We start from the raw sequence: 18544 nt of genomic DNA, 5'->3' as shown, positions 1-18544 counted from the left end.
GTCTTTAAATTATATTGAAGATTAGAGCCATGAAAACATTGATGCTTTTTCTCCCCTTCCCACCCCATACTATAGATTAGAAACGGTAAACAAAGTTGCTACACACTGAAGAATAAAGACTTGGAACGTGCTTCAAAAGGAGTAATTTACTTGGAGCTGGATGTCCTATTTAATCCTGTAAGTTGAAGTATTTTCTTTTTGCTTATCACTGGTGCAAGAAAAGTGTGAATCTGAAGGGTGAAGGTGGGGGTGATGCTTTTAAAACCAGGAGCCAAGCCAGAAAAGTCCTGTCCCCATTCCATCTGGTGGTGGAGGGATGTTGATGTTGTGAGTGAAGAAGATTTGGGCTATCAGAGCTGTGGCCCCTCCAGGTGGATGGGACAGAGAAGGAACATTTTTGGAGGAACAAATAACCACATGCACCTTAGGAAGGAGGTGCTGATTGCTGCAGCCACTGCTCCAGTTGCAACAGCCAAAAAAGGTCCAGGTTCATTTTATTATACATTACTTTGAACACCTACTTCTCCCCCAAAAAGCTGACCCAGGATGTTCTCTTCCCAGAGTGTTGACAGGAAAATTAATGAGGCATGGACACAGTGCTTCGTTTTTAGGTGGCTGAGTCAGTCTCAATCGTTCATTCATGCCCTCCAGAGTTTTACTGAGTTTAACTCCTATTTATTAAGGCCATTGCGGGCTGTGCCACGGCTCTGCTCCTGCTAAAGTGAGCCCAGCCTCGCCCAATTTAACTTGCTTGCATTTTCCTTAGCACGGAATCATAAAATGGTTTGGTTTCCAAGGGATCCTAAATCTCATCTCATTCACCCCATCCTGCCATGGGCCAGAGGCACCTGCCCCTGCATGAGGCTGGTCTGAGTCCTGTCCCCCTGAATGTTCCAGGGATGGGACATCCACCCTCTCTGGCCAACCTGTGCCAGTGCTTCCCCATCCTCAGTGTAGAAAATATGTTTTAAAAACAACTCCTATGTCACACACAGTCTGGAAAGGCTGAGAGATGCTGAAATTCCTGAAACTAAAATAACTCCTTTAAAACGACATGGTGTTATTTTTATTGGGCTTTTTTTATTGTTGTTTTTTTTCTTTCTAGATAAAAGCAAGTATTAGAACATTCAAGCCCCGAGAAAAGCGCTTTACTGAGGAGAACCGCAAATTTTCTAAAAAGGTGAAAATTGTGTCTGGGCTAAGCTTTTGCATCTGTTTCAGAGAGATTTGAATTGCTGTAGCACGGTTGCAAGAACAAAACCTATTTATGCATAAAATGCTGAACACATGTAAATTCAGTGTATTTCTGTATATATTAAAAGGTTTGTTTGTGTTAACACGAAATTGCTTTCTGATCTGGCTTGCATCAGTAGTTCTGCTTTGTGCTTCAGAGTGGGGAAAATGATAGCTGTGGATTTTGCACAGTTCGCAGCACTTAAAGCTCAGTGAGAGCCTTATTCCCTTCTTCATGAAGGAAGAAACCAGGGCTAAATTCCTTATGTAAAAAAGTCCATAGGATTTTAGAACAATGGCCATTATTCTTTTTAAAATCGAGAGGCACTGTAAGAAGTCTAAAAATCTCTATTTATTTCTATGGACTAGTCCAAAACATGTAGAAAAGAGGAGCAGATTACATTCTCTCTGTCCCTTTTCCTGAGACATTGATGTATTTTAAGAATTGAATGAGGATAGAGGTAGGTTTGTATAACAGGTTTTGGGTTTTTTTTTTTTGTTGTTGTTGTTGTTGGTGGTGGTGGTTTTTTTTTTTTGTTTTTTTTTTTTAAGGGATGAAGGAAATCTGGAAGGTTTGGGTGTAATCAGAAAACAGACAGGAGCTGGTGAATGTCTGAAATAGAGGCTTTATTTGTGATATGTGTCCTAGCGTGCATTTGTAGCTTAAATTATCCCTGTTTCTGAAGCAGTAGTAGGATATTAGTGTGTTTGATTAAACACCTCTTCTCCTCCCCTCCTCCCACTCAATATTTATCAGATCTTATCAAGAAATGTTGATCGCGTGAAAAAAATCTCCATGGCAATATGGAATACAATACAATTCCTTTGGAGCTGCTTTCTCTGGGAGTCCACTGTAAAGAGCCTGATAGCATTTGTGGTAAGTGCATTTCTTCTTTCATTGCATGGGGGTCTGAGTGATCTGAGATCTGGAATGGGGCTGAGTGATCTGAGATCTGGAATGGGGGTGAGTGATCTGAGATCTGGAGTGTTCCTGTGCCTTCCTCCCCACCAGTGCCAAGCCCAGCCTCGTGTGCTGTTTTGCTGTTTTGTGGCAGCTTGGGCCATACTGGGCCTGATGGGGATGGAAATCAGACCTTCAGGAACAGCCTTTCCTCTGGATTGGAGCAGAGGTATTCATCTCCTGTACTGAACACTGAGGATGCCCATGTCCGTGGTGGGTGATGCCACCGTGCATGGGCTGTAATTGCATGGCAACTCTGGAATTTTTAATTGTTTTTAATTTGAGACATGGCAGCTGGGGAAGGGAAGGAAAGGCAGGAGGTGGTGGCCAAGAGGGTGATGTAGGGAGATGGTTTTGATTTCGGTGATGCAGTGAGCTGGTGGGCGTTGTCCCTTCCATCTTCCATTGCAATGAGGCATCACTTCACTGCAAGTTATCAATTCCTGCTCTGCCTGTGTTGGCATCGCCTGTTGCAAATTTATTCTCCTGACTGTAATAATGCATTGTTTATAAGAGAAATTAAAAAAAAAAAAAAAAAAAAAGGAGAAGGCTGGTCAGTGAGTTCTACTGCACTCTGCAAACAAAAGCCAAGTTCTCCACCTGCCTATCCCACTTTTCATCTCTCTCCTTTTTCCTCTTGGTAGTAAACACCCCATTTGCAGTTTTCTCATAATCCACTCAAGCACAAAAAGATTTTGCCGGCTCTTTATTCTGCGGTGTGACATTTTCTTCATGCTTGAAATGTTTGGCGTGCCATTAAAGGTTGCAAAAATCGTTTTGTGGTGGTCCAGCATGCAGAAAGAAAGTTTTTGAGTTGAGTGTTTATTAAGCAATACAACATCCACATCTCTAAGATTTTCTCCTGTGTTTACTGTCTGTGAATTGTAAGGTGCTTAAAGGCTTTTTTAAGGAAAACACTTCAGTGTATTTGCCACAAATGGGTAAAGTAGACCAATCCTGATTGAATGAAGCTTCAGAACAAGGACAGAGGAGTTGTCTTCACCCTGTAGGTCAGGGGGATGGCTCACAGAGATGAGTGGGTAGGATGAAGAGGGTCTTTTCTCTCTACTTTTTTGTCTTCCTGTTTCTTGAAGTTCATTCAGAAGATATTATCTTATATAAATTAAATATAGTTAATGTCTAGAGAGCAGAGTGGTTCCTCACTGAAGCGAGAGTGGCTGTGCACAAGAGTTCTGTGATTGTGTCCAAGGGAATCAGATGCTGAGGCTGGAAAGAGAGGATAAAATCCCAGTGTCCATGTCCTGCTATCACTGTATATCAAGAATCTAAGCACGTATTTAAGAGGATTGCTCTTTTTTCACCAAAGTGCTTGTGAAGTTACAGCTGTCATGCTCAGTTTTCCAAACCTAGGAAAAGTTTGGAAGGGATGGAAAGGTGGAAAAATAAGAAGGTGAGAAAATGGGTCTACAGAAAAAGGAATTTATTCCCAGTGAAAAGGAGTATGAGCAGGTTGCAAGTTACAGGTTGGTAACATCTTTACTGGATACCATAATACTCCTGGTTTCCTGAGAGGAAGGGGGTAATGGGAAAGGAATAAAAATACTCAACTCTAAGAATAATTACCACAGGCTTCTTCTACAACCCAAAATTTAAGTCTATCTGATTTTTCTTACATGGAAATAATTCAGCTCTGGTACTAAAAATGAAATGCTAATTATATATCTCTCTCACTATTTCCAGCATGAGTGTTCATAGTATTGAGAATACGCACACAGCACGGTAGGTGCAGCATCCCTCCCTGCCCAGGCTGTGTGGAAAATCCACTCCTCATGTGCTGGTTAAAAGATGAGGTGAGGAGGATGCACAAAGCTTCTCTGCCCATTTTTCAGCTGAGTTCATGAAACTTTCATTGGTAGCTTTGATGCCAGTCAGGCCCTCAAATTAGAAAATGCGTTTTTTCAAAAATTATTTTTCCTTACAGATGATGTCCCTCGGGCCCTTGGCAATTCCCATTTTGATCTGGTATTTCCCTTGGTTTCCCTCTACAGGTAACCCATGCCCCTTCTTCCAAGGGGGAGTGGAGTGAGGGAGGAGGAGGAAGACAAGCAGACAGTATAATCACGAGAGCCTCGTTTCCTTCAGCAGTCAGACAAACCCCACTGCCAGACAGATAAAATATTTGTGAGGTTGTTGGAGGACAAGCAATAGCCAAGGACATGGAATCTTTCACCTTCCTGTTTTAGTCTTCCCTCCCCATTAGTGTGACAGCTCCTGTGTGTGACAAGGACATCAGCTGCTTTTGAGGGTGTAAGAGAAAAAGAGGGACAGGTAAAGAGGGGGGAAACAGAGGACAGCACAGGCAGGGCACGAGGGAATGAGAAAAATGCTCTCACTCTGTTTCCTCATTTATAAGATTCATCATCCCAGGCTAAATTTCTTTATTAGGATGTAATGGTGAGAGGAGACAGTCCAAGAACATGTGAGTAGATGAATTTTTTTGTGCTATAAAAATGTAATCACATTTTTCATCAGTGTTCTGTGCTTTTAATCTGATGATTTTTCATCTGAGTTAATTGTATAGGCACAGAGGACACTGGGCTCTGCTGAAGCACATGTAAAATCAGATTTTTTTCAAGCTTAGAGGTTTAGGAAAGAAGGTTGAAAGAGAGGTGAGATGAAGAGCAGAACTTTATTTTGGTGGTGTTTGCCCTGTGCATAGAGGGTTTGGTGGAAATGGTGCTACACAACTAAAGAAACATCCTGGGTCAGAGGAAAGGGTCACACACAGGATTTTGGGTTCTTCACAGTTTACCTCTCTTCACTGGTCTGGTGTGAAAAACGGTCACCCATGGTTGTGTGTGCCTGGGAATATCAGGAATATTCCCCCACGTGAAAAATGTCACCTGTAGAGTTGGCAGAGTTCATATACCAAGAGATACCTTTAAGCACTTCCTGTATTCTTCTCCATCAGTTCAGGATTTGTAGATTTTTCAGACAAAAAAGACCTTCAAGCATTCCTTTCTGTTTAATCTTGGTGTAGTTACCTCTGTATTCAACTCAGTGTGTTGTGTTTTGATTGAAATATATGCCACAAAAAGCTCTTTATTTTGAGCATACTTGGGCACATAGTCCAGTTCATCCCTGTATGGTCCTTCTCGTGTGCCTGACACACTTCATGCCCTACCTTGGACAATTTTCTACCAGTTTTCAGCCCCAGTGTTGTAGTTTTAGCCTGCTCCTCTTCACTCCTTTCTTATCACACTTTTCCCCATTGGGACATCACTTCCACACAGAAAAAGCTGGAACTGTGTGGTGTAATGCGCCTGGGGGAATGTCTGCTCACAACTCGGAGTATAAGTCTGATTATAACCTCTTTGTTTCTCCCACTCATGCATACAAAAACTTGTTTTCTTACCTTCCTGTTGCACACTTAAACCAAATTTTTGAACCTTAATTCTGTATGCAAACACTCCCTGCCTGCTCTGCTCTCTCTTTGCTGCTTGTGAAAGTGAAGTCTGTAATAACCAAACCATTCTTACTGTATTATATGTATTTTTTAAATATTTAAAAGTTAATTTTAGTCACAATGATTTTCATGAGGAATTATGCATCATTGCACATTGTACTTGTGATTTTATACAACATAATTACACCTTCTATTGACAGTTTTCTCTGCATTAATGGTAATTATGCCATTTAATGAAATTACAGTAATTGCATTAAAAAAATCTGGTGCAAATTAAAAGGATATATTGACTGGAATTTTTACTATCATATATATATATTTTTAAAGTTTGTATGATAGTTGCAAGAGACGTTGACAGGATCAGGCAAACGATGGGAAACCAAGCACCAGAGCACCTCTGGTGTGACTGGCAGTGCTGCTGCTGAATTCCTTCAGGGTCCCTGCACACTCACCCATGCCAGAATGTTTCATTTTCACTGGCAGCATTTCCCACTCTATCAGGTTTGGGCTTCTTGCTGTTCCAGGCTGCTGCCAGGGTGGGGACAGGTGGGAGAGATTTTTCCAGCTCAGCCCTTGCTGGCAGCCAGGGCCAGCCAGACAAGGAATGCAGCAGGCACAGGCGGTGTTTATTTATTTTGCAGTGACATTGCACCGTGTCTACTAATTATTTTATGATGGCTTAGTCCTGGAAGGAAGAGGAGGAATGTGTGGTGATGCAGCATAGTGTGTTGGGAATGTGGGGCTTGTGGTCAAACTCACTGCAGCCATTTAATGGGGGAAAATGCTGGGAAAATGACAGGCATGGGATCATCTTGGAGCACTTGGGGCTTCCCAGAAAGCTGGCTGATGCAAGAGTAAGGAGGCTCTTGTGTGGATGCAGCAGCACAACCCAAATGTAAACTTTTGTGCTCCTTGCTGCAGAGGTGGGATTTTGTCACTCTTCTTTCTCCACTAAGATCTCCAAAGCTCTTTAAACCCAGAAGGATGCCCAGAAGGTTTTGGCACCCTTGTGCTGAGGGAATTTGGAAGGCTGAGGAGCCCCAGGCTGGCTGAGTGAGGCTGCAGGGATGTGCATTGCTCTGCCAGTTTGCTTCAGGTGTAACCTGGGGCAGTAGCAGAGAGAGAGGACAGAGCCTGCAGCCTGTGAACTTGTGGGCATCTCTGCTGAGTGTGTGATTGAACACTCTGCCACTTCAGCTCCTGCTACAGGAGCTGGACCTGAGCCCAGCTAAACTCATCTCAGAGAGGAGATACCAATCATCTTATTAGACACGAACAGTTTTTGATCCCTGTTGAGCTGGGCTATATTTATAGTGATGAACTACGGGCAGAAGGCCATTTGCTTGTTGACAGTGTCCTCTAAAATTGCTAATTGCCTATCAGTAAAAGGGAAATGTTCTTTATTCCCTCAGGAAAGATATTTGTTAACTCAAAATCTGAGCCTTCTGGAGCTTACTTGGGGTAAATCTCTCATTCTGTATGTGGACAAGTGTCTCCTGCCTGTTATGGTTTGGCTTTCCAGAGCAAAGCACAAAATGTTCCAGCCCTGTTTGTACTGAGCATAATTCAACCCTGGACATGACAGCAATATATGGGTAAAACATCCAATTTAACTCCTGCATTGTTTTGCAACACAGTGATTTATTTTATTTTATTTCTCCCTTGATGGGAGGGGAGTTATAGATCAATAAGAGGAAATTGCTGGGATGGAAGTTTTGCAGGGAACACGAGAAATCTGTGGAGAAGGGAGACCAGTAATAGCTGTGGAATAAAATAGAGAGTAAGACACCAAACCTCTCTTGCACCTCTGGCCAACCAAGCAGAGGAGAGGTTTAATTTAACTGAGTATTTACCACGAGGTGATAATAACTCACTCTTCTATAGGGTGGGGAAGCAAGATGTGCTCTCACAGGAACTCCCCTAAAATACTCCTTATTTTCCCTCTGTGTTTTCTGCTAATTTTGGACAAGCAGTTCCCTGATACAAAGCACAAACCACCGTGCCATGGCTACATGTGTAACTGATGAGAAGAGTATAGGCTTTTTTTCCTAACCCTTTTTTTTTTTCATCCTCACAGTTGAAGATGAAATATAAATCATTGTTCCCAAACTATTTGGGAACAGCATTAAAGTAATGGTAGATTAAAATGTCTCCACATTAAAAAGCTAAATAAAATGAATAGATGTAATCCTAAAGAGAGAAGAATGAGTATTCTTCAAACACTGAATAGGGAACTTGGAAGAAGAAAAAAACTTAAAAAAAGAAGGGAAAAAAGTATTAATGCAAAAGAGATGGTCTTACATCCGCTTTGCTGTGGAGCTTTTGCTAAGGGCTGTTCTCAGCCCATTTGCAGCTTGTGTTTTGCTACAGTTTCAAAGAAGCAGTCGGCAAAGGAACGAAGGCAGTTTCTATTTAAATAGGAGAGCTGTAAAGTAACACTTCTACAGAAATTCGTTCATGTTAAGGCTAGAGCTGGTGCTGGACGAGCAGCAAGAGGCAGTTTTCAGGAATTTCACCTAGTAAGTAATTCTTTAGAGCCCCCAACATTTATTCCCCATCCTGCCCTCTGCAAATCCCTGGCAAAGGCACATCTTTAGGATCGTTGTCTGCAACTCCAGCGACACGGCTGGAGTGCAGAGGTGTGTGTGTGTTTTTATTTCGGGCTGTTACACCCCAGTAAAAGTGTTTTCCTGATTTCGGAGGAAGGGTTTACATCCCTGGCTGCTGTGGCAGTGCCTGCAGAGCTCCAGGAACGCGTTACCTGACACTAGCGACTGCTCACACAATTAAAGGAGATGGTTTCACCCTTTCCCCAGCAGTTTTTTTTTTACATTTCCTCTATTATTCTTCCCGTGGTTGAGGAGAGGGGAAATACGATTTAAGCTTGAGATCCCAGGCTTTGCTTTGCTTTGCTGCAGCAGTTAAAATTCCTGGAATAGCAACAGTGATATTGACGATGCTGAGAGACACACAGCAAAGTAAACACATGTTATTTCCAGCTCTTTCAAAAATGCAAGAACAAACAAGGACAAAGTTAATAGGGAAATAACCACTTCGAGCCTTGACAACACAATAAACAATATTTTAAAAGCAAAGTTTGAAGCTTTGGAATCGGGGTGAGATGGAGCTGAGCAGAGACCAGTATAAATATCCCTTTTAACTTTGAAAAAAGATGGATGGCCTTATGTTTCCAGCTCAGGAGTTTTGGGGATTTGCTTCTTACCAGTGAAACGTTCGAAAATAAAAATAAAAGCAAAACTATGTTTTGCATCTGAGGAGTCATTTCCTCTGTGTGTGCTTAACAAAGCATTTAACCTATATTGCAGTCCCCTTGATTTTGGGGTTGGGGATCTTCCTCTTATATAACGCTGTGGTGATATTTTTGAGGCTTTCTATGTCGTGTACTCGAAACTTGAATGCATCACATCGAAATGATTCCCTCAGCCCTGGTAATGAGAGAGACTTAAATCACTGCCTCTCACTCTGTAATTGCATTTTGTTGGGTTTAATTGATGATAAAGCCTTTTAATACCTTGGCCGTGTCTGTTAAACTCTGTGGTCCAAGTATTTGGGTAAAAGAGCAGTCGTGATGTGTAGGATAAGCCTCTGTGCAGCTGGTCAGCAGGAATGTGTCTGCAGGCTTCCAGTCGAGAATTAAGGCGAGGAGAAAGAAATTCAGCTTTGTTATAGGATGTGGATTTATCCCTAGAAGGTGTTGGTGCTAAGACAGCTGAATAGATCCGTGTATCTGTCACCCTCCTGAACCAGACTGGAAACGTAGTTTTCATTTCTTTGGCTATTTAATGACAGCCCACAAAGCCAAGATCAAATGTGGATACATTTTATCTAATAAAATAAAATTTAAAAAAAAAAAAAGGCAAATGAAAAAGGGCTCTTTCTGACTAAAACCTGAACCAACTGCATCCACAAATCCTTCTGCCTGCCTTTGTGCTCAAGTTGCAACCTGTTGGAGAGCTCTGCTCGGTGCTTGCATTTCCAGCTAATTTGATATCGCCTTTTATTGGTTTTATTTATTTAATTTTTTTTTTTCCTGATGGCTGAAGCTTCGCCATTTGTTTCGAAGCTGTCATTTTTATTAGTCTCCCTGGCTGATCTTTTTGGGCTCTCGTCAGGTGGTGTGTGTTCTCCATTGTCTGCCTGGTCTTGGCAAGCTGTAGGTCCTTTTATTGCCATATGACGTGGGCGTGCTTGCAGCAGTAGCCTGTAATTATACCCACCACAGGTGACAGTGACAAGAGCGCTTTGGTAATAATTTTAGCTGCCTGATCTGATGTTTATGAAGAGCAAACCCTCTCTGTGGTCTGGCTGGAGTTTGCTATATTGTGTTTTACTTTTCCGTTTGATTGATGAAGCACTTTTTAGATTTTTTTGTTTCATTTTTGGGTTTTTTTTCCTTAATGTATAGCGTCTTGTGTCTTCCGAAGTCCTGAAGTTTTGCAAAAGATTGTTGTTGATCTTATGCTATTTTGTGCTTTTCCTGTTTATTTTTTGCATGGCTTGTATTTATTTTGCTTTGTTCAGCACAGTAAAATAATACTCTTGCCTGTTGCTGGGTTTATTTGTATATTCAACACCGCTGAACTCCTAACGCCTCGCTAGCAGATATTCTGTGTTCTCCCAACTGTGAGAGTAATCACACATTAGCATTTAATTATTTAATTACTTACTTTTTTTTTTTTTTTTTTTTTTTTTTTTAACCTTTGGCAATTATTTAACTGCTTTAGAGAAGGTGAAATTCTCTCTCCAGGAAGTAAGAACTGGTTCCTTTACTCCCAACAAAATTGCAAAAGTTGGATTATGTCAAAGGTGAATTTGGCTCATGGTTTTTATGGTTATTTTTCAAACCTCTATTCTGACTTCAGGAATTTGCCACAGAAATTTTGGACAAGGCTGATGAGCCCACTGCCTGAAAGCTGGCTGTTTTTCTTGTGCTATATTTCTTTTTGCAGTCTTAAATTCTGTAGAGGAACTTCAGATTAAAACTCTTGGGCATCTTCTAAATTTTTGATTCTTATCACAAGATTCTGACTTGGAATTCTGAATTGAATGGCATGTTGAAAACCATGAGAAATTTACCTGCAATAATTTGCTGTCTTACCTGATCCTTAAGAGATGATTTTCCATGTCAGGATCCAGTCATTTTCATTTTCCCAATTTGCCGGGTGCTTTTTCTGAAAGTTCACTTTATTCATAGACTAGAAATTGCATAAACAAAGATGAAATTAGTATTCTGAGTTGAATGAATGTTGCATCTGCGTGAGACTCATTAAACAGGAGTGTGAGACAGAAGCTACTTACCCACCACTATTGGAAATACCAGAATTTGAGAAGCTTATTTGTAAAATTCCCGAAGTTGGCATGGATTTAGACTCTGCAAGCTGTATGGGAAAAACATACGGCTCAGCCCAAACAAACAAACAAAAAAAGGCAGGAAACCCATGGCATGTAGGATGAAAAAAGGTCTATATAAGGAAGCGAAAATTCAATTAAAATTAAAAATTCTTACACTTAGTGTGCTTTTTTTTTTTCCCCCCCCCAGAGCCACAGGTGTATTGATTTTCTTTCAGTCAGCATCTGCTTGGGTTTGTCTCATTTATTCACATTGCTTTGACCTGACACCTCTTAGAAAATACTTTAAAGCACTCAGTTTTACAGGAGAATTGTGGACATTGACTATTATTGCTATGTCATTGGTGGAACACCCCTATCAGTATTATTTTTTTTCTTTTAATTATAAAGAGGTAGATTATTTTTTTTTAAACGTAAATGGAAGCTTAGAGCAACACTGCATTCCCCTGAAGTGTAGAGGAAGTTTTTATTCTCCCAAAATGAGAGAATAAGTAGAGACACGTCTGTAGGTGGTTTAAATCACCATAACTCCATTAGCTTCAGCAAACTCATGTTATTTAACATCAGTTAAAAAATCTACCCCCTCGTTTTGGGCAAAAATCCTGTGTGAATAGAAGGATCAGGTTTTCTGAGAGGAGGAAAAGCCTGTAGATGGCGATGGACCCTCAGGAATGAGCCAGCTCTGGCATTCAGGCTTTTGTCAGATTTTTCTGGCAGGTTTTCTTTCTCTTGCTTGAAGTATTTTATTTTTAATTTAATTCACCCTTTCTCTCCGTGCTAATGTAACACTAGTTGCAGAAATCGTGACAACTGGAAGAAATTTCCTATTTGAAGGTAATGCAACATTTTGGTTTTATGATGGAGACAGATACACCTTCAGGGATTTCTCTTAAAATGTTCTGCTTGTCGGGCTTTTTTTTTTTTTTTTTTTTTTTCTTTTAAATGAGAAAGAGTTGGATCCTTTACAAGTTCTGAAATAAAAAGAGATTAGTAGAGAAGCTGTAGAGCAAATACACTTTTTAAAAAAGCCTGTTCTCATTTAGCATTACTTCTCTTTATTAGAGACTAGGATGTGCTTCAACTTAGAGGTAATTCTTAAGTAACCAGAAAGTTCTTAGGTTGTTTGAGGATAGCAGTAATAGTAAAATTACTTCAAATCAAGGTATGTCCCTTCCATTTTTTTTTTAATATTCAATAGGAAATAAAGCTGAAGCAGTTGGATGACTGCAAAATCCCAGAAATATGATTTAAAAAAAAAATCTTTGCTATTAATTATGTGTAAGTTGGACTACTTCCACAGTGAAGGTTTGTACTGCTACCAATAACATCAATAGAGTTTTGTCTCTTCCCCAACAACTTAATGAAAATTAAATGTGTTAATTGTGGCATCCACACTGTTGTCAAACTTAGCTGGTTTCTTTCAGTGTTTTTCTGTGTGGTTTCTTTTATTATTTTTTAAAGGTAGTGCTGTGATTTTGAGAAGTGTTAATAAATATGTAAAACATGTAGTGTTTTGTACCGGTCTAATATGCTGATTTATTTTACCTTTAGCATTCCCCATGTAAAGTCAGCATGTTTACTGAGAGATGAGTGCCAAAGGTGAGCAAAAGTCTTCACTAAAACAGCTTTTAACTACTTTGCTAGCTCAGGTTCAGAACTTCCTACTTTTGTTTTGGGAGAAGTCGCTGTCTTCTGTACTTTCCTTCAGCTTTCATCTTTTAATGGAAGAGAAGAGCAGCACATCTCTGTATCAAAGCCAATTGTCAGCTTTCATTAGATGCATTCTATTGTTTGTTCAGATTAGAAATAACTGCATTACACTTTGACTTTGAAGGCTTGCTTGTTTTTAAATATACTGGGTATATGTGACCTTTTTGTCATTTGTGATGCACTTGGCTTGGCAAATTTGAGATACCCATTTCAGCAGCAGCCAAACCTTTCTGTAAGGCAGGTACTCCACAAAAGGGCACTTTTTGTAGGTCTAGAAAAGTAAAACAAAATCCTGCTGCTAATGAAAAGCATTAATAGCCTCATTTAAATATTTTTAGCCATAAGGGTACCTCAAATGCAATGCATGGAGGGGAGGGGGAGAATCTCCAGTGTTTAGGGGGCTGCAGCACCCATTTTTTAGCAGTGGGTGGGAATCCAGTGAGCTGCTTTTATCCTCCCATTATGTATTGGCCATAGGAGATGTGGCTTCTGTCAGAACATAATGGCAAGAAAGTCTAATTAGTCTAATTCTATTAAAAATTTGCACTAAGCAAATTTTCTTGAAATGTTTAGAATATTAAATGGGAAATGCATAATTGATACAGTGATATTAGCTTTTTTTTTTTTTTTTTTTTTTTTTTTTTTTTTTTTTAACTGAACATGCCCATCAGGAATGAGATGATGACTTGTTCTAGCAGTTAAGAAAACTTCCCCAGATACTTCCATGTACACATTTGGGAAAATTATTTGCAATGATATATTTCAATTTCCTTAATAAACTAGACCTGTCTTCCTAATTCCCTTTCCCTTAAGTCCCTCTGCAGGGGTTAAGAAATGAAGTATTTTGAAATTATTATCAGATAACTGTTTCTATGATTAAAAAAAACTAATCTAAGCTTTTTTTTTTTTTTTTTAGAAATAGATTTATATTCCAAAGCTGGGAAATAAACAGTGGCAGTAGAAAGGAAATATGAGATTAATAAAAATGAAGACATTTTGCAGAGCTACTCTGGATGGTTTTAATCTTGTTTTGTTTCTTTTTTTTTTTTCTTTTATTTTTTTTCCCTTCTTCTGGGAAGTAGTACTTCTGCAGCAGCGTGCATTGCAATGAAAGCAATTCCTGCTTGCTTTTTATAAAGTTGTATGAATACAGGCAGGGGCAGTGGTCCTTTAGTGCCCAGTGAGTCCTGTCTCACACACTGATACCTATAGTAAGACACACAGAGTGGCGATGAGATCAAATGCTCCGGTTAAAAAGCCTCAGGGAAGCATTATGTGTCTGAGGTCTGATCTATTGTCTGGGAGGTCGGAGAGTGTTAATGCACTCTGCAAAGATTAAACTCCCTCTCTAATTGCTCCAACACTTCCTTAAAGGATTTAAACAGTCAGGAAAGGTGATGCTCCTTGTCAATTTTTTTGTCTTCTGACAGCTGTTGAAGTTTATCTGTCTTTCCATGGAGACCACTAGATCATGCAAACCAAGCAGTGGCCAAAGCATAGACCCCGAATTAGGACTGAGAGCAATGAATGCTGCTATTTACAGCTCTTTCAGCTTTTAAATGCTCTGAGTCCTGAGACCAGGGTTGCTCCTACATTTGCCATGCCACTTAGTTTTGGTTGTAGATGTTCCTGAAGTCCCATGAAAAGTTTCCCTGCTGAATTTGATGAAGAGTCACCCTTTTAATTTGGAAGTGACATTAAGGGTGTCCATCCCTTATTGCTGGGCTGGCGCTTCCCCAGCACATCTCTGGGACTGAGTCTGGCACTCACAGCCACAGCTTGTTTATCCCAGGGCAGTGCCACACCTCAGCTACTGTGAGGAGCTCTGCCATTTACTCCCAAAATTTTCCTCTCCCTCACTAAGTCCAATCAGCATTTGAGTTCTCTTGGTTCGTAAAGCTTGAAACAAAAATTTACTCAGCTGGTGTAAAGGGAAAGTTTTTTTCTGCTTCTGAACCAGAATGTCCACACTGACAAGTACCTGACCCCTGTCACTGGTGTTTTGAAGCAAAATAGAAATTTGCCCAGTAGATCAGAGCCACTTAAAAGAACCAGTTGATTATTTGGCAGTCTAGATTTTTGAAATAGCTTATGTTTGCAAAGGATGCTGCTTTTGCTTGGAAAGTACTTTGAGGGCAAAGGATGGAAAAAAAGGTAAATGTTACTGAGAAAGGAGAAGCACGGCTTCACCCCGGGAGAACTTGGGAGATTTGATATTTCTGCAACAAGGCTGTGGTATCCTCACGTTCACAGTAGGGTAACATTACTGTAACAGGAATTACAATACTTAATTGATAATACTTAATACTTAAAATTCTGGAATTTGACCCATCTTTTTCAAAATGCTCGTTCCTGTTTCACAGACAGACGTGAGTGTGTCCTGTTTCACTGCAGCTCACACAATCTGACAGGTCCTGCTGAACAGAGAGCCATCCTGTAGTTATTTTTTCTGGTGGATCAGGAGCTTTTCAGTTTGATACTGTCTGTGTTTTTGCTAGTCTTGCAGCATCTAAATGTGTTGGTGTATCGAATCCATTTCACACATAAATGTATAAATATGACCTATATAAATATACATATATTCAATGCTTCTTTTCTAGACTCTGAGCAGATGAGTAATACAGCTGTTCAAAGGAGAAAAGAGGTTTTTTTTTCTTTCTTTCTTTTTTTTTTTAAAGCCCTCTTGGCTCTGAATCGGAAATTGAGGAGCAGAATTCATCAAGTGTATTCTGATCGTTCTCAGATGGGTAGTTCCTCCTTCCCTTCCTGCATAGCATGTTCCTTTGCACTGTTGCTATATTACATGAAATGTTTCATCTGTATATAAAAATTAAAAATTCAAACAAAAATCTGGCCCACATGAAGAACAGGCCCTTTGGGCATATGGTTCATTATGCATATTCGTTTAATTACTAAAACACTTGGGATGTCTCTACTGCCCTTGCTTTCAACTTGTAAAGTTGGATCTGTTCTGCAGCACAGAATATGTTGAACAGGCATGTGTCATAAAGGACTTCAGTTTTCTCCTACTTCAAACTCTATATAATGTTCTTGGCTGAATTGTTAGAATTTACTGATTATTAGTTCAATCCACTGCATCAAAACAGTATTTTGGGATCACTTTTCGCTTAACACCTTCTCTAACCCCAAAAAAGCAAGTTTTACAGTGGTTCGGAGTTGCATTTAGTGTTGAAGTAATGTGAGACTCAGGATTTAGATTTCAGGCACATTCCCACAAAGCACCTAAAGCTGCATGTTGAAGCTGTATAACTTTTATTAGCTAGGAAGGGATTGCTGTGATAGTGTGACTTTAATTGATTTTCAGGGCAAACAGGTGGTGATGGTTTAGGCATCCCCCAGTCTCCTGCCATTCCTAATTTGGAGTTGCACATATAATAGCTTTATTAAAATAAACAATCTTCTCGCTTTAGTTTTACCTGAACAGCTGCCTGAAATTGCAGGAGTCTTGCAATTTTTTTTTTATTTTATTTTATATTTTTTTAAGATTATTCTGTGATTTTGAAAGCAAGATACTACAGGTCTGCTAGTGGAAAATCTCTATTACACAGTCATGCTGTCAATATACAGGGGGTGTTTTTGTGTGTCACTGCTGTTAGCTTACAATGGTAACATATCCAGGGTATAATTACAGTGAGCCTCAGTCAGCTCCATGCATTTGTTCTGTAATGCAGCAATTTTGTCACACTGCAGATGATGAACCTGCTGCAATTGTTTAAGTGGTGTGCAGTCACACTGTTCCTGGTGTCCTGGGTGTGTGTCAGGTGTGGAGAGAGCTGGGCTTCAGTTATGAGCTACATTTCTCCTCTTCACTGTGGGAAATCTATCCCAGGCAGATGAAGAGATTTTCTGGGCTCTGGCATGGGACTGTGTTGGGGAATCTCAAGTGCACCTTAAGGACAGAGAATAAATAATCTGGAATTCTTTGGCTGAAAGGATATCCTCTCACTGCTTTATATGTGCTTTAGATGTGTTTTTAGATTTCTGGGTTTGTGGTCGGGTTTGTTGGTTTGGGATTTTTGTTTTGTTTTGTTTTGTTTTGTTTGTTTCTTTGCTCTGTTTCAGTCTGGAAATGGTTTTTTTAGGACTGGAGGTTTTGGAAAAGAGAGTACCAGGCAGTTTTGAACCAATGGTGTTACAATCATCTATCCCTCATTTACCGCCAGCTTCTAGAAACCTGGTTTTTGATTTTTTCTTTCCCCCACCCAGTGCCATAGCTGGAAAAACCAGGGAAGTAACCTTATGTGTGATTCTCACTGAACACAGTCTAATTTAACGTTTGCTTTATTAGAGAGCCCTTTTTCCTTTACTCATTCAGCTCTAATTTGCACTATGAACATGAAGGAGGAGTCATTAAAGTAGTTTAAACATATCATTTAAGACTCCCATTCGTTACCAATTGGAACCCAGTTGAGAGCCCAAATTTAAGAGCACTTTCACCACCACTCCTTCCACTGCTCAACAATTACGTCACCATCTGTCTCTTGCTGCTAATGTTTCTCAAAATGTTAACAAATACATCTCCAAATAAGTGGATATTTATCAGCTCAGCCAATGATAATTTTTTTCATGACCCTCTTAAAGTGTTTGCCCTATCCAGAATAAATAAAATTTGCCTACATTTTTGCCTTCTTTTAAATTGCACAAATTATGCTTTTTTTCTGATGTTTTTTAGAAGAATTATCTACTATAAGATCAGGCTTTTAGCTTGCATGATGCCTGTCTTCCCTGCAAATAGATTAACTTTGTGTATGAGGATAATTCCAGAGCTATGGCCCTGCTGGTAAACAAACTGAAACATTAGAATTAAAAATCACCATTTAATTCATCTATGATATAGAACAACAGATTTTTTTTTTTCTTGCATGTCACCCCCTATTTGTTTTGGGATCTTCTCTGGTCTTGGTATGTGATAGTAACCCCTTTAGAAATAGCATGTAGATTTATTCCCCTAACCCATTCCCAGAAGATTACCCCAAAACATAGAAAAATCTGGGGTGTTTTTTTGTTGTTGTTGGGTTTTTGTGGTTTTTTTTTTTTTTTTTTTTAAGCTTTATTGCTTGAGGGTCTTAACTGTATTTTACTTGGCAATGGAAATGCAAAATACATTAGATAAAAGCATGAGGGAAAAATTAGACCAGTCAGCATGTTGGCAAACAGCTATTTCTTCAGTGTCTGCCGCCTAAAAGGATTTGAAATCTTTTACTCTAAAACTGTTGTACATACATAAATATAGAACCCAAAACTCGTGTTGTAGCTGATTTTGTTTTAACCTCTTTGAGGGATTAGGGATAAAGTAGGAACCACAAGAAAATTGGGCAGGGGCACCCACTAGACACATGGGCATTGGCTTTGGGGGTTAAATGCACATTTTAGAGAACAGAGGTGACACCCCCAGGCATTATCATCCTGGATACTATGGAAATTATCATCCACACTGACCAGTGTGCCAGGTAATTATTATCAAATAGCTGGAATGCAGTACAGAGATCTTAACTTCCACACAGACTTTACAAGTGGTGAGTTGAGTGAAATAAATTTGGACTGAGCGCCTCTTCCCTGACCTCCTCATTACAGAAATATATCCGTGGATCTTGGTTCCACTTTCCCAGGCTGTGTAACCTCATTAATGTAATGAAAATAATCAGAATAAAAGAAAACTGTCACTTCTTAATTAGCTCAGTTTTTGTTTTGTTGTTATCTCTTTCTGATTCCAGGCATTGTTGTGAGTAGGGGATAAATCCATTGAACATGTTAATGACAACAGCAATTCAGGCTCAGAGTGGGGACATTTTGTAAGTGTTTGCAGCCTTGAGTGTAGCTTC

The 18544-nt window shown here is 39.7% G+C and overlaps 1 protein-coding gene across 1 annotated transcript in view; it reads left to right on the top strand.

The window, feature by feature from the left end:
* Positions 1–18544, top strand: part of MCTP2 (multiple C2 and transmembrane domain containing 2) — a 100929-nt gene that overhangs the window by 54420 nt on the left and 27965 nt on the right. The window contains exons 14-16 of the mRNA XM_066328277.1: positions 76–177; positions 1106–1180; positions 1991–2110. Coding sequence (XP_066184374.1) covers positions 76–177; positions 1106–1180; positions 1991–2110 — 297 coding nt within the window. The remainder of the gene's footprint in view (positions 1–75; positions 178–1105; positions 1181–1990; positions 2111–18544) is intronic.

This window comes from Sylvia atricapilla, chromosome 13, assembly GCF_009819655.1.
Source record: "Sylvia atricapilla isolate bSylAtr1 chromosome 13, bSylAtr1.pri, whole genome shotgun sequence".
Classification (NCBI taxonomy): Eukaryota; Metazoa; Chordata; class Aves; order Passeriformes; family Sylviidae; genus Sylvia; species Sylvia atricapilla.
The sequence above is the reverse complement of the archived record's forward strand: the minus strand, read 5'-3'. Positions and strand labels throughout refer to the sequence as shown.